We start from the raw sequence: 26978 nt of genomic DNA on the forward strand, positions 1-26978 counted from the left end.
AAATGGCCTTATGCAGAAAAATGACTTCTTTCACGAATTTCACAGAAACACACTTATTTGCAATGCTTACATTTTACTGTCAATCAATATAACACAATTCCATCAAAATCTTTAATTTGCCAGGAAGATGTGGACTGAAGTACTAGAGCAGACATATTTAATCCTTCTATTAAGAGTTACTTATTTTTACATGTAAGACATCAAACTGCTACATGCCACAAAGCCCGTTTCACACAGGTAGTCCATATTTATTTATGATGAAATTTTCTTGCTCAATGTGATACCCACCTTGCTTCTTTATGAAGAAGTATATAGACTCTGAACTTGTGACAAAGACAGAAGAAGCTCCTACGTAATAACAAATGTAAAGCGGTCCTCCACTTGCAGTGCTCCGGTAGGCTCAGTGATACTGCAGGTGGTATGCCCCCGCCTTACCTCCAAACTTTGAAGTGAACTGCTAAGTTACTCGTGGGGCAAACAACACTTTAGTGTGAAAACTGAACAGTAGTGTAACTTGTCACACCGATCGTCGCCAGATGTGAAAGAAGGGACGACCACCAGAGCCGACCGAGAATCAAAACCCCGTACCGGACCTTCGCATTTACAGTCCGATACTCACCTGTCGAGCTATCGAACTGCACGGCAGGTGAAAGAAACGGGTTAAAGGTTTAACAACCTCTTTTCAGTTCGTCAGCAGTAGTTTAAACTCTCAGAGTCTTTGCTCACATATTTGCAATATTTGGACCGAGGAAATTCTTTGCCAGATTCCGAGAGATAGGAGACGACCGAGTCGGCGAAAAGACTGCTACGACTGCAATCTAATGAAATCTAGGTACACGACACTAGAAAACTTGCAGCAGCAGAAGCAGCAGTGGCAGTGTGGGTGTGTACAGCTCCAGCCTAAAGCGTGCCTTTATCCGGCAGGGGATCGAGATGCTCTGATTATTTCCGAGTGGTAATTATTGGTACCGTGTGGGTCACATTACTGTGCCCGTCGCCAGTCTGCAGCTACAGGAACCGTGCTGTCGCTGCACCTTCTCTGACTTTGTGACGACAGCATCCCACACAGTACTCAGTTACACATTACTGGGGATGTGTAATGTTTCCGGAAATTTTAATTTCTACAGTTTCTTTTACTGTACTATCTCTGAGGAGGAATACACCTCGAGCTCTTTCCGCGACTACTGTACAGTACACAACCTCGAGCTATAAAAATAATAGCAGACGCGGTCATAAAGAACGGGGTCCCACACGGTAGGGCACAGGATCTGGCTGTCGTGAGACCCGAGTCGGGCTCGGCGCCGGAGTAGTTGCCGTGTCCGACAGTGTGGCGGTGCGAGGACGGTGCCGTCCGCTACGTCCGAGTGGGAAGTAGCCACTCGACTATGGTCGAGGAGAATTCGGCTGAAAGAGTGTCGAATTTCGATCGCTCGGTGCGGGCAGAAGCCTGAGTAAATTCTATTAAACCTTTGACACTGTGAGAGGGGAAAAGGGAGAGGTAGTGAGATTTACAGATTTAGAGGGCAAACATTCGCACAGGCTCACAAACATTCGCACAGGCTCAGGCACAGCAGGAATTATGCCACCGCAACTTTGCTCCTGGCATTTATTTGTAAAAAGTGTAGCGGAGGGGGGGTGGGGGTGGGTGGGGGGGTTGTTACCCAATGGATTCAGAGGGTCCACTTGTCAACTTCTCGTCAGATTCTACAGAAACGTCCACTGCCAGTAGTAACTGGAAATGGGAAAATTGACAAGACGGCACCTTACTGCACTATAGTGTTAAAAAATCAAATATATGGGCCTGTTGTTGGGAAAGGACTAGCTGCCCATTCTGGCTGCCTCTCAGAATATGCACACTGACTGGCAAAGCAACTTTCCTATCGGCCACACTCAATGCGGCCCGACGCTGTCCGAGCGCACAGCTGGGGCCTGAGAATGACTGCCTTTTACTCGGTGACCTTGGCACGGAATGGTGGAGCCCTCAGAATTGGAGCATTAAGAAACAAAATGGGACAAAATGTGAAACTGGTCAAATGACCTGTACACACTTGAGATAAAATAAGAGACAATAAGACACAAGAGGAAATTGGGGCACAAGAGAAAATTGAAAACAGGCACGAGCAGTCAATGAGGTGTGGAAAATGGAGATGTTAGAAGTGGCAACTGAGAAGTGAGAATTACAGAGAGGACAGAGTACAAGTACAAGTATCCACACATAAGACTGGCATATCACTGACAGTAGATTGCAGAGAAGTATTCTATAACAATTGATTTTAAACATGTATGTTTGTGCAAACAAACAAATATTTGAACACCTATTTTTCTATCAATATCTCATATTTTGCCAGAATGAGCTTGCTGTATGGTTTAAGCTAGGGGTCAATAAAGACAATAAAATATCTCTCTACAAGTGTAGGTGGGACAAAGGAGACAGGTGCTGGAGGAGTGAAAAAAAGGAAATAGTGGCCAGAGTGGGTGAAAAATCTGGTTAGCAAGAAAATACAATAGAGGATTTAAGAAGGATAAAACCTGATAAACAACATGGAGAAGGAGAACAATATTACAGGGGAAACAAAGGGAGGGCGAGGGGGAGGGAGGACAGTGCGCATTGGATAGAACTTGCAATAACTACTAAAATCTGAGGCCTCTGAATTGGCAGACAGGGTGAGTACGTAAGAAAGTGGACGTGTGAAACCCTGTGCAATAAACAACCACATAATACTGTGCCGTGTCGTCAGTGTGCTATAGGTCTCCATCCCCCCACGACACGCCCAAACTGTTTTCTGCTCTGGCAACTGGGAAACGACGAGTGAAATCAGTATTAGTGTCAGTGGTGGTGCGTAGTGGTTGGAAGAAAGAACAGGCAACATCCGTCTACAAGTGATCCACAAAACTACTGTCCAATATCTTTGACACCGATTTGTTGTAGAATTGAAATAAAAAATAAAAAAAGATACAAACTAATTCTTAATCAAAATAATTCCGAGTTTAAACATAATGAGCTATCTCGAACAGAACAACCTCTTCCACGCATACCAGCAAGGATTCGTAAAACATCGATCGCGTGAAATCCGACTCGCACTTTTCTCACGTGACGTACTGAAAGCTTCGGATCGAGGGAGTCAGGTAGATGCAGTATTTCTCCATTTCCAAAACGTATTTGGCTCAGTGTCACACTTACACTTCTTGTCAAAAGTACACTTGTATGGGGTATTGAGTAAAATTTGTGACTGGATTGAGGACTTTTTGGTAGAAGAGACCCAGCACGTTATCTCGGATGGATAGTCCTCGTCAGATGTAGAAGCAACTTCGGGAGTTCCCAAGGGAAATGTGTTGGGACCCTTGTTCTTCATGTTTTATATTAACAATCTTACAGACACGACTGATAGTAATGCCAGGCTTTTTGCAGATGATCCAGTGATCTATAATGAAGTACTATCTGAAAGAAGCTCCATAAATATTCAGTCGAGTTGACAAGATTTCAAAGTGGTGCAAAGATTGGCAAATGTTCAGACATGTAGAATTATGCACTTCACAAAACGGAAAAATGCACTGTCCTGTGACAATAATAGCAACGAATCACAGTCAAATGGCCAACTCGTACAAATACCTATGTGTAAAACTTTCTAGGGATATCAAATGTAATATCACATGAGCTCAGTTGTGGATAGAGCAGGTGGTAGACATCAGTTTATCGGTTTGATACTGGGCTGTACGAATGGTCACAGGTTCATTGGACCCACGTGAGAGTGTTACAGTGATACTGAAGAAACTGAACTTCCAGACTATCGAAGACAGACGTAAACTATCCCGAGAAAGTCTACTAACAAAGTTTTGAGAACCGGCTTTGGATGGTGTCTCTGGGAATATCCTACAGCCCCCTACGTGTTGCTCACTCCGTGATTGTGAGGACAAGACTAACTACAGCACACAGAGGCATTTGATCATTCTTCCTCTGCTCCAAACGTGAACAGTATGGGAAAAAAAACCCAATAATAGTGGAACGTACCCTCTGTCATGTACTTTGTGGTGGCTTGCAGAGCACGGATGTAGGCGTAGATGTAGAGATGATGTGACACACTTTACGTGCAGATGCTGTGTTTACCTGTAGCACTATCCAAAAAATTATGCACAGAGAAAACTATCCACTGGACGAAAAGCTCTCAGATTTCCAGAATGATGGCAGCATTAAGAGAGGGGACGAGCAGTACGCATACTGATTGTTGTAATGCCTCAACTCTACAGTAAATGACAGCATTACAATGTGTGAGCATTTTTAGTGTAATGACAACACAGGTTGAGTTAACGGCAGGCTACAATTTGGCAGTCAGATACGGGGAATTGTGGTATCCCTATCGGGTAGGGCCGACAGAACACGCCGTGTTCGTACGAAGAAAGGTGGTGGGAATACACAGTTCGTTCAAACAGTAATGGAAATTTCAAGGGGCAGACACCTGAAAAAGGAGGAGGAGGAGATTAGTGTTTAACGTCCCGTCGACAATGAGGTCATTACAGACGGAGCGCAAGCTCGGGTTAGGGAAGGACGGGAAAGGAAATTGGCCGTGCCCTTTCAAAGGATCCATCCCGGCATTTGCCTGAAGTGATTTAGGGAAATCACGGAAAACCTACATCAGGACGGCCGGACACGGGATTGAACCGTCGTCCTCCCGAATGCGAGTCCAGTGTGCTAACCACTGCGCCACCTCGCTCGGTACCTGAAAAAAGATGCCATAAGTCTTGTGACTACTGCTCAGAAAACTTTGAGAATTGTTTTCTGGATGAAACTGCTAATATAACTTCAGCCACCTATGTATCAGTCTTGCAGGGATTGTGCAGATACAATTAGACAAGAACTATAGGAACAGTCAATTCTTCCCACAGGCCTTCACTGAACAGATTGAGAAGTAACCTCAGAATACAGTACGACGAAAGGTACTCTCCGTCACACAGTTCACAGTGCTTTGCACAGGGTTGAGACATCAAGGAATGGTTAATCTGGCATTGGAGGGGGTAAAAAATTGTAGAGGCAGACCAAGTCTCGAATACAGTAAGCAAGTTCAAACAGATGTGATGTGCGATAGTTGTTTGCAGATGAAGAGGCTTGTACGGCATAAAGTAGCGTGGAGAGCTGCATCAAAAGTTTTGGTCTGAAGATTGCCACCACTACCACCGCTAAAATGAATAATTATACATCCAGATTTTCTACGATCATTTCTGGTTGTTTCTCCTAGTTTACACTCTGACTATCACCTTAGGTTCAGAGGAAGAAAGTCACAAGTATATACATAGTGTGCTTCTCATACTATTGTAACAGTTTCAAATTTAACTTTTGCTTTGTTGTCACAGGAATGCTCCAGTCCACAAAAGTAAGGCTATGGCATCTGTGTTCTAAGAAAATCGCTGTACTGATCTCACCTGAACCTTGTCAACCATCTTTGGGGTGAAGCGTGGGGTCAGATACACACCTGATCAATACGCCCACAAACCTGGCTGCCGTTCACCACACTCGGCAAGAACTGCAGTACGAGTGTGTCGAGAACTTACTAGGAGAGCTCCCCAGAGGTGGCGCTCACTTTTTTTACACCGCCTGTACACTGGTGCAGCTTAGGCCGCCGGTCCCAGATATCTTACCCTGCATCCTTTCAACCTAGCTGGCCCTAATTTGTGACTAACTGACAAAAAGTAATCACTATCTTTATTCAATTAATTTGTTTAAATGTAATTATTTTTTTCATTTGTAAGCCTTTGCTGCATCACTTTAATCACCACATAAACTTTTTATTTGCTGCCATTTTGTCTTCCTTTCTTCATTTGGAATCTTTGGCTGTGTGAATTTACTTCAGTTTCTTTCATTTCACTATTTTATATTTCTAGTCACATTATTGCAGCTGTTCCTTAGTCTACCCACTTTGCTCGAATTTTGTTTTACTTATAAAATCTTCATTGTCTTACACCTTTATCTGAATTATTTTATTCACGACGTGAGAAGAATTTATGTTTTTAAATATTACGCAAGATAAATAAAAATAAATGAAATCGTACAAAGATTCCAAATGAAAAAGGTTAAAAGAAAGGAATACAGAGGGTAAATACAAAATTAATACAATTAAAATGACACGGCAAAGGATTAGAAGTAAAAAAATTATATTCAAAACAATTAGTTTATAAAAATAACAGTGACAGTTACGTTGATAAATATATATAAAAAATAGCTTTCGCATCCCGCAACTACCCTCCTGACCTGCAAATAACCAGTGCCACTTCCTCATCTCCTCAAACCCAGAACCTCCCACAGAAGAACCCCAAAAGTGCCCCACTTGTGACAGGATACTTTCCGGGACTGGATCAGACTCTGAATGTGGCTCTCCAGCAGGGATACGACTTCCTCAAATCCTGCCCCGAAATGAGATCCATCCTTCACGAAATCCTCCTCACTCCACCAAGAGTGTCTTTCTGCCGTCCACCTAAGCTTCGTAACCTCTCAGTTCACCCCTATGATATCCCCAAACCACCTTCCCTACCCTCCGGCTCCTACCCTTGTAACCACCCCCGGTGTAAAACCTGTCCCGTGCACCCTCCCGCCACCACCTACTCCAGTCCTGTAACCCGGAAGGTGTACACAATCAAAGGCAGAGCCATGTGTGAAAGCACCCACGTGATTTACCAACTGACCTGCCTACACTGTGACGCATTCTATGTGGGAATGACCAGCAACAAACTGTCCATTCGGATGAATGGACACAGGCAGACAGGTTTGTTGGTAATGAGGATCACCCTGTAGCTAAACATGCCTCGGTGCACAGCCAGCACGTCTTGGCACAATGTTACACCATTATGTTATACACAAGTATTCCGCACGTCCAGGGCCTCGCTGCGATGGAGCAGTTCCTTTCACGCCGATCACCTGCCACCCTACCTAAAACCTCTTTCCTCATTACCTTAGCCAGCTTCATCCTGACCCACAACTTCTTCACTTTCGAAGGCCAGACATACCAACAATTAAAGGGAACAGCCATGGGTACCAGGATGGCCCCCTCGTACGCCAACCTATTCATGGGTCGCTTAGAGGAAGCCTTCTCGGTTACCCAGGCCTGTCAACCCAAAGTTTGGTACAGATTTATTGATGACATTTTCATGATCTGGACTCACAGTGAAGAAGAACTCCAGAATTTCCTCTTCAACCTCAACTCCTTTGGTTCCATCAGATTCACCTGGTCCTGCTCCAAATCCCATGCCACTTTCCTTGACGTTGACCTCCATCTGTCCAATGGCCAGCTTCACACGTCCGTCCACATCCAACCCACCAACAAGCAACAGTACCTCCATTATGACAGCTGCCACCCATTCCACATCAAACGGTCCCTTCCCTACAGCCTAGGTCTTCGTGGCAAACAAATCTGCTCCAGTCCGGAAGCCCTGAACCATTACACCAACAATCTGAAAACAGCTTTTGCATCCCGCAACTACCCTCCCGACCTGGTACAGAAGCAAATAACCAGAGCCACTTCCTCATCTCCTCAAACCCAGAACCTCCCACAGAAGAACCCCAAAAGTGCCCCACTTGTGACAGGATACTTTCCGGGACTGGATCAGATTCTGAATGTGGCTCTCCAGCAGGGAAACGACTTCCTCAAATCCTGCCCTGAAATGAGATCCATCCTTCACGAAATCCTCCCCACTCCACCAAGAGTGTCTTTCCGCCGTCCACCTAACCTTCGTAACCTCTTAGTTCATCCCTATGAAATCCCCAAGCCACCTTCCCTACCCTCAGGCTCCTACCCTTGTAACCGCCCCCGGTGTAAAACCTGTCCCGTGCACTCTCCCACCACCACCTACGCCAGTCCTGTAACCCGGAAGGTGTACACGATCAAAGGCAGAGCCACGTGTGAAAGCACCCACGTGATTTACCAACTGACCTGCCTACACTGTGAAGCTTTCTATGTGGGAATGACCAGCAACAAACTGTCCATTCACATGAATGGACACAGGCAGACAGTGTTTGTTGGTAATGAGGATCACCCTGTGGCTAAACATGGCTTGGTGCACGGCCAGCACATCTTGGCCCAGTGTTACACCGTCCGGGTTATCTGGATACTTCCCACTAACACCAGCCTGTCAGAACTCCGGAGATGGGAACTTGCCCTTCAGTATATCCTCTCTTCTCGTTATCCGCCAGGCCTCAATCTCCGCTAATTTCTAATTTCAATTTTCCGCCACTCATACCTCACCTGTCTTTCAACAACATCTTTGCCTCTGTACTTCCGCCTTGACTGACATCTCTGCCCAAACTCTTTGCCTTTACAAATGTCTGCTTGTGTCTGTGTATGTGCGGATGTGCGCGTGCTCGCGCGCGCGATAGTGTATACCTGTCCTTTTTTCCCCCTAAGGTAAGTCTTTCCTCTCCCGGGATTGGAATGACTCCTTACCCTCTCCCTTAAAACCCACATCCTTTCGTCTTTCCCTCTCCTTCCCTCTTTCCTGATGAAGCAACCGTTTGTTGCGAAAGCTTGAATTTTGTGTGTATGTTTGTGTGTCTATCGACCTGCCAGCACTTTTGTTTGGTAAATCACATCATCTTTGTTTTTTTTTATCTTAATCACTACGCTATGCATCGATTTTTAAATTCACAAATGGGGGCCCAACTTAGTGAACGGATGTAGGTTGTGATGTCTGGGTCCCTAACCTACACTACATTACAGACAGTTTTAAAAAGCAGATCCCAAAGCTGTTGCAGTGGAAGGAGAAGGCAGAAAGGAAGATTAGGGTTTAATGTTTAATGTGACAACGAGAATGCGTAAAGACAGGAAACAAAATTGGCCGTTTCAACTTCGGTAGGCTATCCCAGCACCTGCCTCGGAGGATTTGGGGAACTGCGGAAAACTGAAATCTGGAGGATCGGCCAGACAGAGATTCGAACAACAGCCCTCCCGAATGCAGTCCAGTGTGTGTGTGTTACCACTGTGCCACCTCAATCTGCTGCAGAGGGAGGAGGTGAGAATACCGGCTACGTGGGCTGCGTCTTTGGAAGGAACTCGGCAACAGTTGTTTAGTGAAACTGGCAATACACAAACTGTTTTTTTAAACAAGCTGTCACAGGAGCTAGTATTGGTCAAAACTACAACAAAAGTTCCTATAATGATATGCCTGGAAACTAATGCTTGAACATGGGCCGTTTAAGATCCACAGTTCACAGACTGCATTTCATTTACAGTCGAGGGAAGATTCACAAGAGATGAAATAATAAATTACCCCAACACTTGCGTGTGGACAAAGAGAAATCAATCACGAGATTGCGAAGGTGAGGCATAGGGATCACTCCAGTATCGACCTAAGGACGGGAACGGTCAGTGACAGAATCTTAGGGCCGAATACTTTATCAAACAGATTTAAGAGATGACACACGTCGACAACTTCTGCGCAACGAGTTACCGGCACTACTGGAGAATGTTACCCTCGCATAAAGACGACGACCACAGTCTATAAACGGTAAGACACAACCTCATTTTCTACAAACTGTGTGACAGCATCTCATCCCGATATTTAGTGGGTGAACGACTGGTCGAGCAGATCCTGTCACACAGCCTCACCGTTCACTAATGGTACATCAGTTAGTTTTCTGACTGTGGGTCATTTACAGGCATCTAGGTGTGCCCAACCCACAGACCATTGGCAGACATTACAGGAGAGTATGACCTATGCGCACGGCTCGATCTAAACAAAACAGGTCGAGTATGTGAGTCACTGTGAAGAACGGGTGAAGGATGCATCAGGATGTTTGGTAACCACAGGTGGCACTGCCTACAATGTCTGCTCCTACGTAACAGACAGAGGAGAACGACAGGACAGATTGGCCAATATTTCAGCAGGCATTAGTTTCCAGACATATCATTATAGGAACTCTTCATTTAATTCTGACCAGTACTACCTTCTTTAGGAATGTGTATCACAGTTTATTTAGTGGAGAACCTAAATAAGGCTGATCCCATATCCTCCAAATCCACCTACAGACGATACATCTGCCATGTCCCAACGAATCACTCTGCTCAGTTCTCCACAAGTATTATTTGCAAATAAAAACAAAATAGAATTAAGGCCTCGAATAGATACGTAAACAGGTTCTGTACATAGCGAACGGTGTAGCGAGAAGTGGCAAGCGAAGAGCGCTCAGAGTGTCTCCTCTACCACTTTCTGTGCCATTTCGTGAAGGGTAATTGGCAACAAATTTGCCAACTGTCAATAGCGTCCGTCTTCCTTCGCCAAAATTCTATCAAAAATATACTGAGGAACTATAAATTGTCACAACTGCGATCCGAAGGCCCGTGCTGCCATTTTGCGTCCACGGGAAACTGCTGCCATTACAATAATAAACTAGATTACAAAATTTCACAGCAATATCTGCCTGTTAGCAAACTACGAGCTTACCGTCGGGTCACAATCGGCACAGTGCCAAGAGTACCCGCGCCTCTTCGGTGACTTCTTCACCGGCGGGTCCAAGCACGTGAAATGGAAACACTTGAGGCACTCGTCACATCTGTGGGAAAAATGTAAATGAGATACACAATTTAGCTGAGATGCAATCACTGACATATATATTTAATGTTTTTAGTCATTATTCAATTATATCTCAATGAAATGTTCTATATTCACAAATTTATGTCTGGGGTGACGTCATTCACGAAAATACAAACATCGGGTCGAATATTTTTTCTGGAATGTCATTATGTTAAAGACCTGTTATATACAGTAACAAACAAAAATCAGAATTAGGTGTTCCACTGTCGATACAAATATTACAATTAATCACAAAAAGATAAAGTGTAAACAGTGTTCTTAAAAAAAAAAATCTATACTTGCCTACCAAGACAAGTTATCAAGTTGTTAGCAAAAATTTCAAAAAGTTCTTATCAAATTACTACAAATGTTTACACAATAATGAACATTCAGATGGACATAGACTACATATTTTTAAATATATGTAATATATAAATATCAAACAACAGAAAATCCGGGATGGAATAATGGTAATATTATGATAAGGATAGTTGCCACTCAACATATAGTGGAGATGGTGAGAGTTGCACCACGAAAAGACTGTCAGCCAAGTAAGCTTTTGGCAAAAAAGGTCTTCTTCGGAAATACACACACACACACACTCACGCAAATGCAACTGGCACACGCACGACTACAGTCGTCGGCTGTCGAGGCCCGACTGTGAGCGGCAATGTGTGACGGGAGAAGTGAGCGGATGGTTGGGGTAAGGGGGAGGCTGGGGCAGGGAGAGGGGGGGATAGCAGGGTAGGGGTTGTGGATGGTAAGTGCTGCTTGTGGAAGCATACACGGATGAGGTGGGGAGAGGGTAGGCCAGCTACGTGCAGAGGGGAGCGGGAAAGGGGGTGGTGTGGGAAATGAGAGAAATGAAAAGACTGTGTGCGCATTAGTGGAATAGAAGACTGTATAATGCTGGAATGGGAACAGGGAAGGGGCTACGTGTGTAAGGAAAATTACTAATGAAGGTTGAGGAAAGGAGCCCTAAAATGAGGAACATCCTGCCCACTATCCTTCCCGCCCCTCCCACACTGGTGTTCCGCCGACAACCAAACCCCGCACATCCTCCCACCACCACCTATTCTGGTCCAGTCACGAACATGACCTGCCCCGTCGAAGTCGGGGCTAACTGTGAATCCAATCACACTGTAACAATATGAGTCAAGATAGATGTAACGGAACTTGAATAGCGTATTTTCCTCTATTGGTTACGGTAGAGAGATCGATCTTTCGGTCCTGTCGGTATATTTATATATAATATTGCACGAATAAAGGCTGGGCGAGTGTAAAGCTAGCGTTAAAAACGCACGCCGCGTGATTTGTTACGATTTGGTCAGTCATAATAACATGCTTTTGAATACAATTAAAATATAACAGTGATACCTGTTTAGCGTTATTGGAAATAATATGTAGTAAATTAATGAGTAAGGTAGCCAATCCTATAAGAAGAGGTAAAATTTGGCATACTGAGGTGTTTTGCTTTATATCGACAAAGCTCATGATACGGCATCATTTTTTTTTTTTTTTTTTTTTTTTTTTTTTTTTTTTTTTTTTTTTTTTTTTTTTTTTTTTTTACTCTTAGAAATAAGCAAGTAAAGAAGTGCTAATTGTGCATAGTGAAAAAATATAGGGGCGAGTTTTAAATAACTACGGTATACAATCAGACTAACAAAAGGACATTTAGTTACACAAAATCGCGGATAGCGAAGTGTGGTCATTAAATTGAGTACACCTACAGGGCGGTCAATTCTGGGATAAATCTATAGACATCTCACGAGGGACACGGTTTTTTTTTAATTATATCGTTGAGAGCGGGCTCCACTTTATGAAAAGGAGAAAAACATTAACTTTTACGGGAACTCTTAATAATTGCGGATCGGAGAGAAAAGTGTGTAATTGTCTCATGCCAAACAAACATTCGTGGAGGCGGTGGCTAAACTAGAAGAGTCAATTACAAAATACTGTATCATTATCATTGACTGTTGGTGTCGAGCAACCAAAACTGTTCATCAAAGGGTTTTGATGGAACTCGGGAGTTAGGGTTCAGGCACTCGCATATACTCCATATCAGAGTGTGACTGAGTGGTGAATGCGAAATAAAACTGTGAACAAAGTTACATTAAGTAAAACAGAAGAAACAACACAGTTTGGTCGTATCTATTATTATTCCACAAATTGTAACATTTCTTACCGTTGTACGAAGCCTTTATAGACGATCGTTATGACAATTTGCTTCTAAGGGATCTCGTTACGAGTTAAGTTTTGGGGACCTGGTCAAGAGGGGGTAGTTCCTAGATCCTAACTACTGCAGCTATTCTGGAATCAGGTGCTACCGTGACCGTTGTGTGTTGTCAATGACTTAAGGTTACCATATCTCATGCTCTAAGATCGACGCGCCTTTCCACTCGGTATAATGGTGCCTCACGGCAACAATGACAACGCCGACGACGAAGGAAGATACAGTAGAACACGATCGACAAGCTAAGTTGCAATCACTGTGCTGCATTCCACGTGGGGACGACAGCCGATGAGCTGTCTGTCTGCACGTACATCTGCCGACAAACTGTGGCCGAGAGGCAGCCGGACCGCCCAGTCGCACGGCACACTGCCCGACACGACGTTCTTCATTTCGGTGACTGCTTCGGAGCCTGTGCTATCTGGATTCTTCCTACTACACCAGCTTTACTGAACTGCGCAGGTGGGAACTGTACCTGCAGTATATCCTACACTTTTGTAACCCTCCTGGTCTCGACCTTCGTTAGTCACTGTCCTTACACACCTATCCCCTCCAGTGTTCCTACTCTGGCACTACACGGCCCTATATTGCACCGATGCACCCACAGTTTTTTTACTTTCCTCCTCTTACGTGAATCCCCTTCCCCGCCCTCCGTCTAGCTGCACTGAGCTATCCCACCCTCGGTCCTGTATGCTCTACAAATAGCACTCACTGTCCCCCACACCTACCATATTTACTCGAATCTAAGCCGCACTCGAGTCTAAGCTGCACCTGAAAAATGACTCGAAATCATGGAAAAAATATTTTCCTGAATCTAAGCCGCTCCTGAAATTCAAGGGGAGAGAAAAGTTTTAGACCGCCCCTCGAAATCAAAACAAAGTTGGTCCATTGTAACGTGAAACACAATTGAGGTCGAATGGATGAAAATACAGCTACAGTAGTTTGGTTCGAGTCGTAAGCTTAACAGTTAAGCGTTACCAAGTAGCCATTGTTATGTGTCAGGCACTCCATCCATTTTATACGGGTACCCTTCCTTTTTCGTGTGCTTCATCTGGTTTGAATCGATTGCTTATTTTGCTTTGATCTGGTAAGTGCCGTTCTCTTTGTTATAGGGGTTTACGTCACTCTAAGCTGAAAATGCATTATTGTACTGTGTCACGCATTGTTTGTCGCATTCTGATAATGAGTGTTTACGACCTGTTGCCGCTCGCAGCATGGCTTGCTTTTGTGTGCGCTACCGTGGCTTAGAATAAAAGAAAAAGAGAGGAATTGTCTCACAAGCGAAACAATGGCAAGAGACTGCTATTTGTTGTTACTTACACTGCTGCTTTCTTTGATAATGATCAACAAGAACCAAATAATAGACTGCGTATGATAGAAGATGTTCTGAATGACAGTTTAGCGAAAATTTTTCTCCATTTGAAAATCTTTGCAGACGCCTCTTTAGTACATTACATTCTGCACAGAAATTAGAGTCATCTTAGATTTAAAAATCTAGTCACTTGCTGTGCTTCATTTCTGACTGTACCACTATTCAGCATAAGAATAATACAAATATAAACATGACACGATATGTATATTCTCCCGTGTTTGCTGTTGTCTCACTCTAGTTTTGTAGTTTATTAGGCAGACAGGATTTAAATGAGATAGCAGCAAACACGAAAGAATACATGGCATACTGTTTACATTCTTCTACCTTTTCTTTTAATTTATTTACTGATGCAGAGGTTTTGGTGCCAGTATTTATCTTTGTGCCTGCAAAGCATACCTGCATTGCGCTACATACGGTTGATGGCAGAAGTTAGTTGTGGCGACACCTACCAACATTTTTCAGAACTTCCGCTTACTTTGCACTCGATTCTAAGCCGCAGGTGGTTTTTTGGATTACAAAAACCGGAAAAAAAGTGCGGCTTAGATTCTAGTAAATACGGCACTCTGCTCTCTCTCCCCTTTGTCCTCACACCGGCCACCTCCTTACCTTGACCACCCGTTCACTTCTCCCGTCACACGCTGCTGCTCACAGTGTGGCCTCAGCAATTGGAGACTCTGGTCACGTGACTGCGAGTTGCGTTCGTGTGAGTGTACGCAAATGTCGTCTATTTTTGGTGAAGGTCTTTTTGGCCAAAAGCTTACTTGCAGACAGTCTCTTTGTGCCTACCTGCAACTCAGCATCTCTGCTATATGGGGTGCAGCAACTACTTTCACAACATTGTTAATATATAAACGTATATGTAATGGGGATACATTGTTACCAATAGTCTCGATAAGTTCTTTGACCAATTATTTCAAATTTTTATTCAATGCTCTAATGCCCATTCAATATATGTTACTGGGAAATGTGGAGGAGGAGGGTATGTTCAAACAGAGGGGGAGGGGGGGCAGTTGGGGGGGGGGGGGGGGGGGGGGAGCTGGACAGAGAAAGGAGGGAGAAGGACATTAGGGCATATATCAAAATTCCCATATATACTTAGTAATTGCAAAGCATTGCCAGGTTTGCTAGTGTTGTATAAAATACATAAAGTTTTCTTAAAAAAATCAATTTAGTATGCAGCTGAGAGCTGATTGGAGAGGAAAAATGTGTGTAACGTTTGAAGCACAAGCATAATTTAGTTTAGCCATTTTTGCTTTCAAATTGTCACCCGGTAAATTAAGGTGCTCGGTTTATTTTCATTTGATTACTGCATACAGAAACACATCAGTACATCGGCCGAATGTTTGTGTCGTGCAGATAATATTCTCAAGGATACAACTTCTGTTCAACGAATTCGGGTGTGAAAAAAATTATCTGCATGACGAAGTGAGTTTAAATACCTGACACTTCTATTGGGTTTGCCTAATTACTGCTACCATTACCAGTTCCAGCATAGTATTGCCATCTTCAGACGTGACGACAGTCCACAAACAGTTTCGTTGTGACATATAAACTCCAGTTGCATATGTACTGTACATCACGAAAATTCTGTACAATATATCAATAAAATATACATCACACCATTACAGTGTCTCTTTCATCATGTGGTCGCATAAAATCGTTTGTGCCTGGGGATGACAGTCCGAGTGTGTGTGTGTGTGTGTGTGTGTGTGTGTGTGTGTGTGTGTGTGTGAAATCTGTATGGAAAAAAGTCAGTTGATCTTGAGGTCTTGAAAGATCAACAGTTGTAACCTCATCTTGTTATAATGTTACATGACACTGCACACATTGTGACCAAATAAAACTTTCGAGAAGTTGTTGAAGTTAATTTGAAGATATCAATGTTCTGATTTATTTCAAAAATTCTAGAGAATTGTTTGAAAAAGTGGCACTGGAAAAAATGTTGCCAGTTTACAAAGGTTCACAATTAATTATGAGACTGAAATTGATGCTGATGAGGAGATAAACATTATCTTTGGATTCAAAAAGTTGACACAAGAGAACAAATGGAGTCTTAATTTTTTTGGTGACAAAAAATCAATCTTGAGTTAGAACATTTTTAAACTTCAGTGAAGTGAATGTTTTGATTCAAACACAATTTCCATTCTGTTTGAAAACACGATATTTCGTACCAGAGACTATTCATTCAACTGTACAGAAGTAACGACGATCTCTGGTAAAAACAAATTACATGAATTACAACAAAAAAGGGCTAACATATGAAATATCGTGGAGTAATAGGCCAATATCTCTCCGATAAGAGAAGAAAATTTAACACTGATGGGTCAAAGTTTACAAAGAAACGGATGATATGCCAATTTAGTGTTTTTAGAGAGCAAAGATACTGTGACTATCTGAATTGACAGAGTGTAACGAGCACTGCAGTTAAATGTAATCTTTGGGTCGGGAAAAATCAAGGGATCCGCATGTGAATGGTTTCAGAATTTGTTTGGATAAATTATCAGTAATTACCTGGTACATCAATAGATTAACACCAAAATTCGGAAAGCATGAGTGTACAAGAAATGGTCAGTATTAAACTATCCTTGGATGTATGCGATACAGAATCTTTATGCGTGTAACTTGCAACCTGATGAAGAGTAAGTATGTCAACTTAGATATGAATGTCTGGATAAATTATGAGATTATCCCATGTTAAAAAGGTGGTTCGAGTACAGTGTCTGGTTTCCTATATCTGAAGAAGAATTTTGTCTGATATTATAAACTATCTAAAAGTCTTCTCTCAATGTGTGTCTCTCTCTGTCCTTCAGCATCCCTCTACATACTGAGTAACAACATATCCATTTCGTATTATTGTTATTCCATTCCTGATTTTCCATTGTTTCATGATGTTCAGTGCCCACATAACCAGAGTTTAAACAGCACAACGAAACTGTTTATGGATTATCATCGTATGTGAAGATGGCAATAATATACTGAAACCAGTAATATGAATGTTCAAAGAAATTAAGCAATTGTAACATAATAAGTTAATATATGAATTAAATAACATAGACTTGAAGATACAAACTGCAAAACAAGAACACTCGCATCGTAACAAGTGAATTCTTTTCTCACTCATTGTGAATTTACCCTTTTATACAGACTGTTAAGTCATATTAAGTCACCCCATACAATGAGGGCTCCTTAACTGAGAGAAGTTTTAGCTCATTTACCGAGAGCAGTTATTTTTTTTATTTTAAGAAACATGAACAGTTAACACAGACATATCTCACTTTATTAGTATCTTTACTAGAAATTTCAACCATCTGCCTCCTACTTGTGAGATAATGTCGCAACCACTGACTGTGCGTGCCTTTATTTTATTTGAATATAATAGAGGGAAACGTTCCACGTGGGAAAAATATATTTAAAAAGAAAGATGATGAGACTTACCAAACAAAAGCGCTGGCAGGTCGATAGACACACAGACAAACACAAACATACACACAAAATCTAGCTTTCGCAACCAATGGTTGCCTCGTCAGGAAAGAGGGAAGGAGAGGGAAAGACAAAAGGATTTGGGTTTTAAGGGAGAGGGTAAGGAGTCATTCCAATCCCGGGAGCGGAAAGACTTACCTTAGGGGGAAAAAAGGAGGGAAAAAAGGACAGGTATACACTCGCACACACACACATATCCATCCTCTATACACAGACACAAGCAGACATTTGTAAAGGCAAAGAGTTTGGGCAGAGATGTCAGTCGGGGCGGATGTACAAAGGCAAAGATGATGTTGAAAGACAGGTGAGGTACGAGCGGCGGCAAATTGAAATTAGAAATTAGCGGAGATTGAGGCCTGGCGGATAGCGAGAAGAGAGGATATGCTGAAGGGCAAGTTCCCATCTCCGGAGTTCTGACAGGTTGGTGTTAGTGGGAAGTATCCAGATAACCCGGACGGTGTAACACTGTGCCAAGATGTGCTGGCCGTGCACCAAGGCATGTTTAGCCACAGGGTGATCCTCATTACCAACAAACACTGTCTGCCTGTGTCCATTCATGCGAATGGACAGTTTGTTGCTGGTCATTCCCACATAGAACGCTTCACAGTGTAGGCAGGTCAGTTGGTAAATCACGTGGGTGCTTTCACACGTGGCTCTGCCTTTGATCGTGTACACCTTCCGGGTTACAGGACTGGAGTAGGTGGTGGTGGGAGGGTGCATGGGACAGGTTTTACACCGGGGGCGGTTACAGGGGTAGGAGCCAGAGGGTAGGGAAGGTGGTCTGGGGATTTCATAGGGATGAACTAAAAGGTTGCGAAGGTTAGGTGGACGGCGGAAAGACACTCTTGGTGGAGTGGGGAGGATTTCATGAAGGATGGATCTCATTTCAGGGCAGGATTTGAGGAAGTCGTATCCCTGCTGGAGAGCCACATTCAGAATCTGATCCAGTCCCGGAAAGTATCCTGTCACAAGTGGGGCACTTTTGGGGTTCTTCTGTGGAAGGTTCCGGGTTTGAGGAGATGAGGAAGTGGCTCTGGTTATTTGCTTGTGTACCAGGTCGGGAGGGTAGTTACGGGATGCAAAAGCTGTTTTCAGGTTGTTGGTGTAGTGGTTCAAGGATTCCGGACTGGAGCAGATTCGTTTGCCACGAAGACCTAGGCTGTAGGGAAGGGACCGTTTGATGTGGAACGGGTGGCAGCTGTCATAATGGAGGTACTGTTGCTTGTTGGTGGGTTTGATGTGGACGGACGTGTGAAGCTGGCCATTGGACAGGTGGAGGTCAACGTCAAGGAAAGTGGCATGGGATTTGGAGTGGGACCAGGTGAATCTGATGGAACCAAAGGAGTTGAGGTTGGAGAGGAAATTCTGGAGTTCTTCTTCACTGTGAGTCCAGATCATGAAAATGTCATCAATAAATCTGTACCAAACTTCGGGTTGGCAGGCCTGGGTCACCAAGAAGGCTTCCTCTAAGCGACCCATGAATAGGTTGGCATACGAGGGGGCCATCCTGGTACCCATGGCTGTTCCCTTTAATTGTTGGTATGTCTGGCCTTCAAAAGTGAAGAAGTTGTGGGTCAGGATGAAGCTGGCTAAGGTAATGAGGAAAGAGGTTTTAGGTAGGGCGGCAGGTGATCGGCGTGAAAGGAAGTGCTCCATCGCAGCGAGGCCCTGGACATGCGGAATATTTGTGTATAAGGAAGTGGCATCAATGGTTACAAGGATGGTTTCCGGGGGTAACAGACTGGGTAGGGATTCCAGGCGTTCGAGAAAGTGGTTGGTGTCTTTGATGAAGGATGGGAGACTGCATGTAATGGGTTGAAGGTGTTGATCTACGTAGGCAGAGATGCGTTCGGTGGGGGCTTGGTAACCAGCTACAATGGGACGGCCGGGATGATTGGGTTTGTGAATTTTGGGAAGAAGGTAGAAGGTAGGGGTGCGGGGTGTTGGTGGGGTCAGGAGGTTGATGGAGTTGGGTGAAAGGTTTTGTAGGGGGCCTAAGGTTCTGAGGATTCCTTGAAGCTCCGCCTGGACATCAGGAATGGGATTGCCTTGGCAAACTTTGTAAGTAGTGTTGTCTGAAAGCTGACGCAGTCCCTCAGTCACATACTCCCGACGATCAAGTACCACAGTTGTGGAACCCTTGTCAGCCGGAAGAATGACGATGGATCGGTCAGCCTTCAGATCACGGATAGCCTGGGCTTCAGCAGTGGTGATGTTGGGAGTAGGATTAAGGTTTTTTAAGAAGGATTGAGAGGCAAGGCTGGAAGTCAGAAATTCCTGGAAGGTTAGGAGAGGGTGATTTTGAGGAAGAGGAGGTGGGTCCCGCTGTGACGGAGGACGGAACTGTTCCAGGCATGGTTCAATTTGGTTAGTGTCTTGGGGAGTTGGATCATTAGGAGTAGGATTAGGATCATTTTTCTTCGTGGCAAAGTGATATTTCCAGCAGAGAGTACGGGTGTAGGACAGTAAATCTTTGACGAGGGCTGTTTGGTTAAATCTGGGAGTGGGGCTGAAGGTGAGGCCTTTGGATAGGACAGAGGTTTCGGATTGGGAGAGAGGTTTGGAGGAAAGGTTAACTACTGAATTGGGGTGTTGTGGTTCCAGATTGCGTTGATTGGAATTTTGAGGTTTTGGAGGGAGTGGAGCTGGAAATGGGAGATTGAGTAGATGGGAGAGACTGGGTTTGTGTGCAATGAGAGGAGGTTGAGGTTTGCTGGAAAGGTTGTGAAGGGTGAGTGAGTTGCCTTTCCGGAGGTGGGAAACCAGGAGATTGGATAGTTTTTTAAGTTTTTTAACTATCCAATCTCCTGGTTTCCCACCTCCGGAAAGGCAACTCACTCACCCTTCACAACCTTTCCAGCAAACCTCAACCTCCTCTCATTGCACACAAACCCAGTCTCTCCCATCTACTCAATCTCCCACTTCCAGCTCCACTCCCTCCAAAACCTCAAAATTCCAATCAACGCAATCTGGAACCACAACACCCCAATTCAGTAGTTAACCTTTCCTCCAAACCTCTCTCCCAATCCGAAACCTCTGTCCTATCCAAAGGCCTCACCTTCAGCCCCACTCCCAGATTTAACCAAACAGCCCTCGTCAAAGATTTACTGTCCTACACCCGTACTCTCTGCTGGAAATATCACTTTGCCACGAAGAAAAATGATCCTAATCCTACTCCTAATGATCCAACTCCCCAAGACACTAACCAAATTGAACCATGCCTGGAACAGTTCCGTCCTCCGTCACAGCGGGACCCACCTCCTCTTCCTCAAAATCACCCTCTCCTAACCTTCCAGGAATTTCTGACTTCCAGCCTTGCCTCTCAATCCTTCTTAAAAAACCTTAATCCTACTCCCAACATCACCACTGCTGAAGCCCAGGCTATCCGTGATCTGAAGGCTGACCGATCCATCGTCATTCTTCCGGCTGACAAGGGTTCCACAACTGTGGTACTTGATCGTCGGGAGTATGTGACTGAGGGACTGCGTCAGCTTTCAGACAACACTACTTACAAAGTTTGCCAAGGCAATCCCATTCCTGATGTCCAGGCGGAGCTTCAAGGAATCCTCAGAACCTTAGGCCCCCTACAAAACCTTTCACCCAACTCCATCAACCTCCTGACCCCACCAACACCCCGCACCCCTACCTTCTACCTTCTTCCCAAAATTCACAAACCCAATCATCCCGGCCGTCCCATTGTAGCTGGTTACCAAGCCCCCACCGAACGCATCTCTGCCTACGTAGATCAACACCTTCAACCCATTACATGCAGTCTCCCATCCTTCATCAAAGACACCAACCACTTTCTCGAACGCCTGGAATCCCTACCCAGTCTGTTACCCCCGGAAACCATCCTTGTAACCATTGATGCCACTTCCTTATACACAAATATTCCGCATGTCCAGGGCCTCGCTGCGATGGAGCACTTCCTTTCACGCCGATCACCTGCCGCCCTACCTAAAACCTCTTTCCTCATTACCTTAGCCAGCTTCATCCTGACCCACAACTTCTTCACTTTTGAAGGCCAGACATACCAACAATTAAAGGGAACAGCCATGGGTACCAGGATGGCCCCCTCGTATGCCAACCTATTCATGGGTCGCTTAGAGGAAGCCTTCTTGGTGACCCAGGCCTGCCAACCCGAAGTTTGGTACAGATTTATTGATGACATTTTCATGATCTGGACTCACAGTGAAGAAGAACTCCAGAATTTCCTCTCCAACCTCAACTCCTTTGGTTCCATCAGATTCACCTGGTCCCACTCCAAATCCCATGCCACTTTCCTTGACGTTGACCTCCACCTGTCCAATGGCCAGCTTCACACGTCCGTCCACATCAAACCCACCAACAAGCAACAGTACCTCCATTATGACAGCTGCCACCCGTTCCACATCAAACGGTCCCTTCCCTACAGCCTAGGTCTTCGTGGCAAACGAATCTGCTCCAGTCCGGAATCCTTGAACCACTACACCAACAACCTGAAAACAGCTTTTGCATCCCGTAACTACCCTCCCGACCTGGTACACAAGCAAATAACCAGAGCCACTTCCTCATCTCCTCAAACCCGGAACCTTCCACAGAAGAACCCCAAAAGTGCCCCACTTGTGACAGGATACTTTCCGGGACTGGATCAGATTCTGAATGTGGCTCTCCAGCAGGGATACGACTTCCTCAAATCCTGCCCTGAAATGAGATCCATCCTTCATGAAATCCTCCCCACTCCACCAAGAGTGTCTTTCCGCCGTCCACCTAACCTTCGCAACCTTTTAGTTCATCCCTATGAAATCCCCAGACCACCTTCCCTACCCTCTGGCTCCTACCCCTGTAACCGCCCCCGGTGTAAAACCTGTCCCATGCACCCTCCCACCACCACCTACTCCAGTCCTGTAACCCGGAAGGTGTACACGATCAAAGGCAGAGCCACGTGTGAAAGCACCCACGTGATTTACCAACTGACCTGCCTACACTGTGAAGCGTTCTATGTGGGAATGACCAGCAACAAACTGTCCATTCGCATGAATGGACACAGGCAGACAGTGTTTGTTGGTAATGAGGATCACCCTGTGGCTAAACATGCCTTGGTGCACGGCCAGCACATCTTGGCACAGTGTTACACCGTCCGGGTTATCTGGATACTTCCCACTAACACCAACCTGTCAGAACTCCGGAGATGGGAACTTGCCCTTCAGCATATCCTCTCTTCTCGCTATCCGCCAGGCCTCAATCTCCGCTAATTTCTAATTTCAATTTGCCGCCGCTCGTACCTCACCTGTCTTTCAACATCATCTTTGCCTTTGTACATCCGCCCCGACTGACATCTCTGCCCAAACTCTTTGCCTTTACAAATGTCTGCTTGTGTCTGTGTATATGAGGATGGATATGTGTGTGTGTGCGAGTGTATACCTGTCCTTTTTTCCCCCTAAGGTAAGTCTTTCCGCTCCCGGGATTGGAATGACTCCTTACCCTCTCCCTTAAAACCCAAATCCTTTTGTCTTTCCCTCTCCTTCCCTCTTTCCTGACGAGGCAACCATTGGTTGCGAAAGCTAGATTTTGTGTGTATGTTTGTGTTTGTCTGTGTGTCTATCGACCTGCCAGCGCTTTTGTTTGGTAAGTCTCATCACCTTTATTTTATTTTCTTTACATGTCAAGTTCTGCAGGATCAAACTGAGGAGCAAATCTCCAAGGTCATGGAATGTGTCCCTACATTAAATTACAACATAAAAGTAAAAACAGATAAAAATATAATGTTTATGAACCCAAAGAAAGTCAAGCCATAAGTTTGAGTAAATGCAGTTAACAATATAAAATAAAAATCAGCTTAATTTTTCAAGGAACTCCTCAACAGAACATGAGGAGTGACCCATGATGAAACTCTTCAGTTTCAATTTGAAAGTGCGTGGATTACTGCTAAGATTTTTGAATTTTTGTGATTGCTTACTGAAAATGGATGCAGCACTAAACATCTTTCTGCACAAGAGTTGAGGAAGTGTGATCCAAATGCAGATTGGATTTCTACCGAGTATTAACTGAGTGAGAGCCGCTTATTCTTGGGAATAAGCTGATATTGTTAACAAGAAATGACAATAAAGAAATTCAAAATACTCAGACTAGTGAACAGGGTCGACAAGAGGTTCACGAATTTACACCTCTTATTGCACGAACCGTCCATTTCTGAGCCAAAAATATCCTTTTAGAATGGGAAGAGTTGCACCAAAATATAATACCATACGACACAAGCGAATGAAAATAAGCAAAGTAGACTAATTTTCGTGTCGAACGATCACTTACTTCAGAAACCGTTCTAATAGTAAAAATAGCAGCATTAAGTATCTGAACATGATCTTAAACGTGGGCTTTCCACAGCAGTTTACTATCTAACTGAACACCTAGAAATTTGAACTGTTCAGTTTCACTAACAATATGCCCATTCTGTGAAACTAAAATGTTGGGTTTTGTTGAATTGTGTGTTAGAAACTACAAAAACTGAGTCTTACACTATTTAGTGTTAGTTTATTATCTACAAGCCATGAACTTAGGTCATGAACTGCACTATTTGAACCGAGCCAATGCTGCACACAACATCCTTTACTACCAAGCTAATGTCATCAGCAAACAGGAATGTTTTAGAGTTGCCCATACCACTAGAGGGCATATCATTTATATAAATAGGGAACAGGAGTGGCCCCAACACTGATCCCTGAGGCATCACCCATTTGACTGTAGCCCACTCAGATCTCACTTCAGAACCATTCTCAACACTGTGAATAATGATCTTTTGCTGTCTGTTGTTGCTTGTTTTGCTTTAGGGTGGAAAAAACAACTGGGGTCATATGCTCCCAAGTCAAAAGCTATAGAACACGAACACAGAGAGGAGTTAAATGACTATACGTCAGTCCCAATTGACATAATAGAAGACAGATAGAAACAGGAACACGGAAAAAGTGCTAAAAAAAGACACCACACAGAAACGGAGGTCCAAAACTAAAAATTAAATGGCCTTCGCCATACTGCTTCAGAGGATAAAAAGTAAAACGCGGTCGACAGCCCGTGTGTCATTTGGTAAAACGGCTGATAAATCAGACGGCAAACCCGAGTGGGAATGTAAATAGTTAAAAAAAAAGGGCAGTCCATCAGGAAGCCGCGGACAGTTAAAACTTGGGCGCAATGTGTAGAAAGTGGTAGGGGAGTGCCATTTAGCAAATGACGATGGCTAAAAAGGCAGTGCCCAATAGGCAGCCGAGTTAAAATAATTTCCTCCTGGTGGGAAGGCCGAGAGGAGGTCGTCCACGTTGCTGGGAGAGGCTTAATAAGCTGGAGCTTATTCCCGTGAAGAGAGGACCATTGGCAATGCCACAGGAACACCAACTCCTGACAGATGGCAACAAAGATGTCATTGGAGGGAATAGAGGTATTCGCAGGCTGAGGTACGCGGACTACAGCCTTGGCAGCAGCATCAGCAGCCTCGTTTCCTGGCGGACCGACATGTCCTGGAGCCAACAGAAACATCACACTGGCTCCACCAAAAGTGAGCAAGTGACAGTTTTCCTGGACCCACTGCACTAAGAGACGGGCAGTGTACAACGCACATAGACTTTGAAGGGCACTGAGTGAGTCTGAGCAGAGGACGCAATTCAAAAGGCTGTGTCGCCAGATGTACTCCGTGACCTGATACGAGCCGAAGAGCTCGGCTGTAATTACTGAGCAGCGTGCCAGAAGCCGATAGCGAAAGACGAGGGTGCCAATGACGAAGGCACACCCGATCCCACGGTCAGTCCGAGAGCCGTCGGTGTATACAAAGGTACTATCGCGAAGTTGCATTCGAACGTCGTAAAACTGAAGGTGATAGACCGAGGCTGAAGTAGTGTCCCTCAGGAAGTGAATGAAGACCAAGGTTAACACGGGGCACTTCACGAAGCCAAGGTGGTGAAGGGTTCACACCCGTCGGGGAAGTTGCAGGTAGTGTGAAGTTAAGCTGCCGTAGTAAGTGCCGAAAGCGGACTCCGGGAGGTAACAGAGAAGAGGGACGAGCCCCATACTGACAATCAAAGGGATCATCAAAGGAGGCACAGGAGTGGTGGCCACGCACGGCAGACAAATGGCACGTGTACCTGCCGAGAAGAAAGTCGAGGGAGTAGGATAGTGGTAGTTCAGCAGCTTCAGCATACAGACTCTCAATTGGGCCGGTGTAAATGGCACCTGTGGCCAAACAGATGCCACGATGACGGATAGTGTTCAGACGGCGTTACACGGATGGGCGTGCAGACGCATAAACAAAGCACCTGTAGTCGAGTTTTGAACGGACAAGGGAGCAGGAAGGTTTTTTGAGTGGGATTAAAGGGACCAGACTGCTACGGTCATCGGTAAATGGAGGAAGGTGAGTCAATCGGCACCCTAGGAACTACCACCGAGGACACATAGGACATTGAGGAACCACGTACAGAGGGCTGCCAGGTATGAGACACGGGAGGACCGCAAGAGTTTCCTATTGAGCATGAGCCCCAGGAATTCATAGTTTCAAGTAACAGAAGGGCAACGGGCCAAAGATGTAGACACGGTGAGAGAAACCACTTCTGTCAGCATAAATTCATACAGACAAGTCAGTGGAACTGCGAAAGGCACTGTAGATGCTCCAGGAGTGAAGACGATCGAGACACCACTCGAGATGCCGCTCAGTAAGACAGGTTCACGGAGAACTGCGATAGGTGGCAAAATCGCCAACAAAAAGGGAGCCGGAGACGTCTGGTGGGAGACAGGTCGCGATGGGGTTAATGGCAATAGCAAAGAGGTTGACACTCATGATGGAACCCTGAAGCACACCGTTTTCCTTGATAAAAGTGTCCGACAAGGCAGAACCCACACGCACCCTCAAAAGTAGCCTGAAGGAAACAGGGCAGGTGGCCACGGAAGCCCCACGTTCAAATAGAAAAATGTGGCCACAGTCTGGGATTTCCGCAGAAAACCATTTGTGACACGGGTGGACAAAGTAAGGAGACGGTCAACTGCAGAACACCGTGCTCGAAATCCACACTGCGCATTCGTCAGTAAATTACGAGGCTCGAGCCACCGTACCGGCAGGGCACGAATCACGCGTCCCGTCACCTAGCAAATACAGCTGGAAAGAGAGGTGGGTGGTAGCAAGAAGGAACGTTTTCAACCTTACCGGGCTCAGGTACCGGTATGACGGTGGTTTCACGCCAGAGTCCAGGACGTGTGCCCTCTGCCCAGATGCGGTTGTACGTGTTAAGCAGAAAGTGTTTGCCCCCAAGAGAGAGGTGGTGCAACGTCCGAATGTGGATGGCTTTTGGCACAGGACGGAGGATCGGGATGAACTGAGAGCACGATCTA

General features: G+C 44.8%; 1 protein-coding gene and 1 long non-coding RNA gene across 3 annotated transcripts in view; one reads left to right on the forward strand and one right to left on the reverse strand.

Annotated features, from left to right (window-relative positions):
• Positions 1-26978, forward strand: part of LOC126109406 (uncharacterized) — a 91354-nt gene that overhangs the window by 55823 nt on the left and 8553 nt on the right. The gene's annotated exons all lie outside the window — the stretch shown is intronic.
• Positions 1-26978, reverse strand: part of LOC126109401 (PHD finger protein 14) — a 205500-nt gene that overhangs the window by 19144 nt on the left and 159378 nt on the right. For both annotated transcript variants that reach the window (XM_049914432.1, XM_049914431.1), the window contains exon 16: positions 10423-10531. In XM_049914432.1, coding sequence (XP_049770389.1) covers positions 10423-10531 — 109 coding nt within the window. The remainder of the gene's footprint in view (positions 1-10422; positions 10532-26978) is intronic.

Source organism: Schistocerca cancellata, chromosome 12 (genome assembly GCF_023864275.1).
Source record: "Schistocerca cancellata isolate TAMUIC-IGC-003103 chromosome 12, iqSchCanc2.1, whole genome shotgun sequence".
Lineage (NCBI taxonomy): Eukaryota > Metazoa > Arthropoda > Insecta > Orthoptera > Acrididae > Schistocerca > Schistocerca cancellata.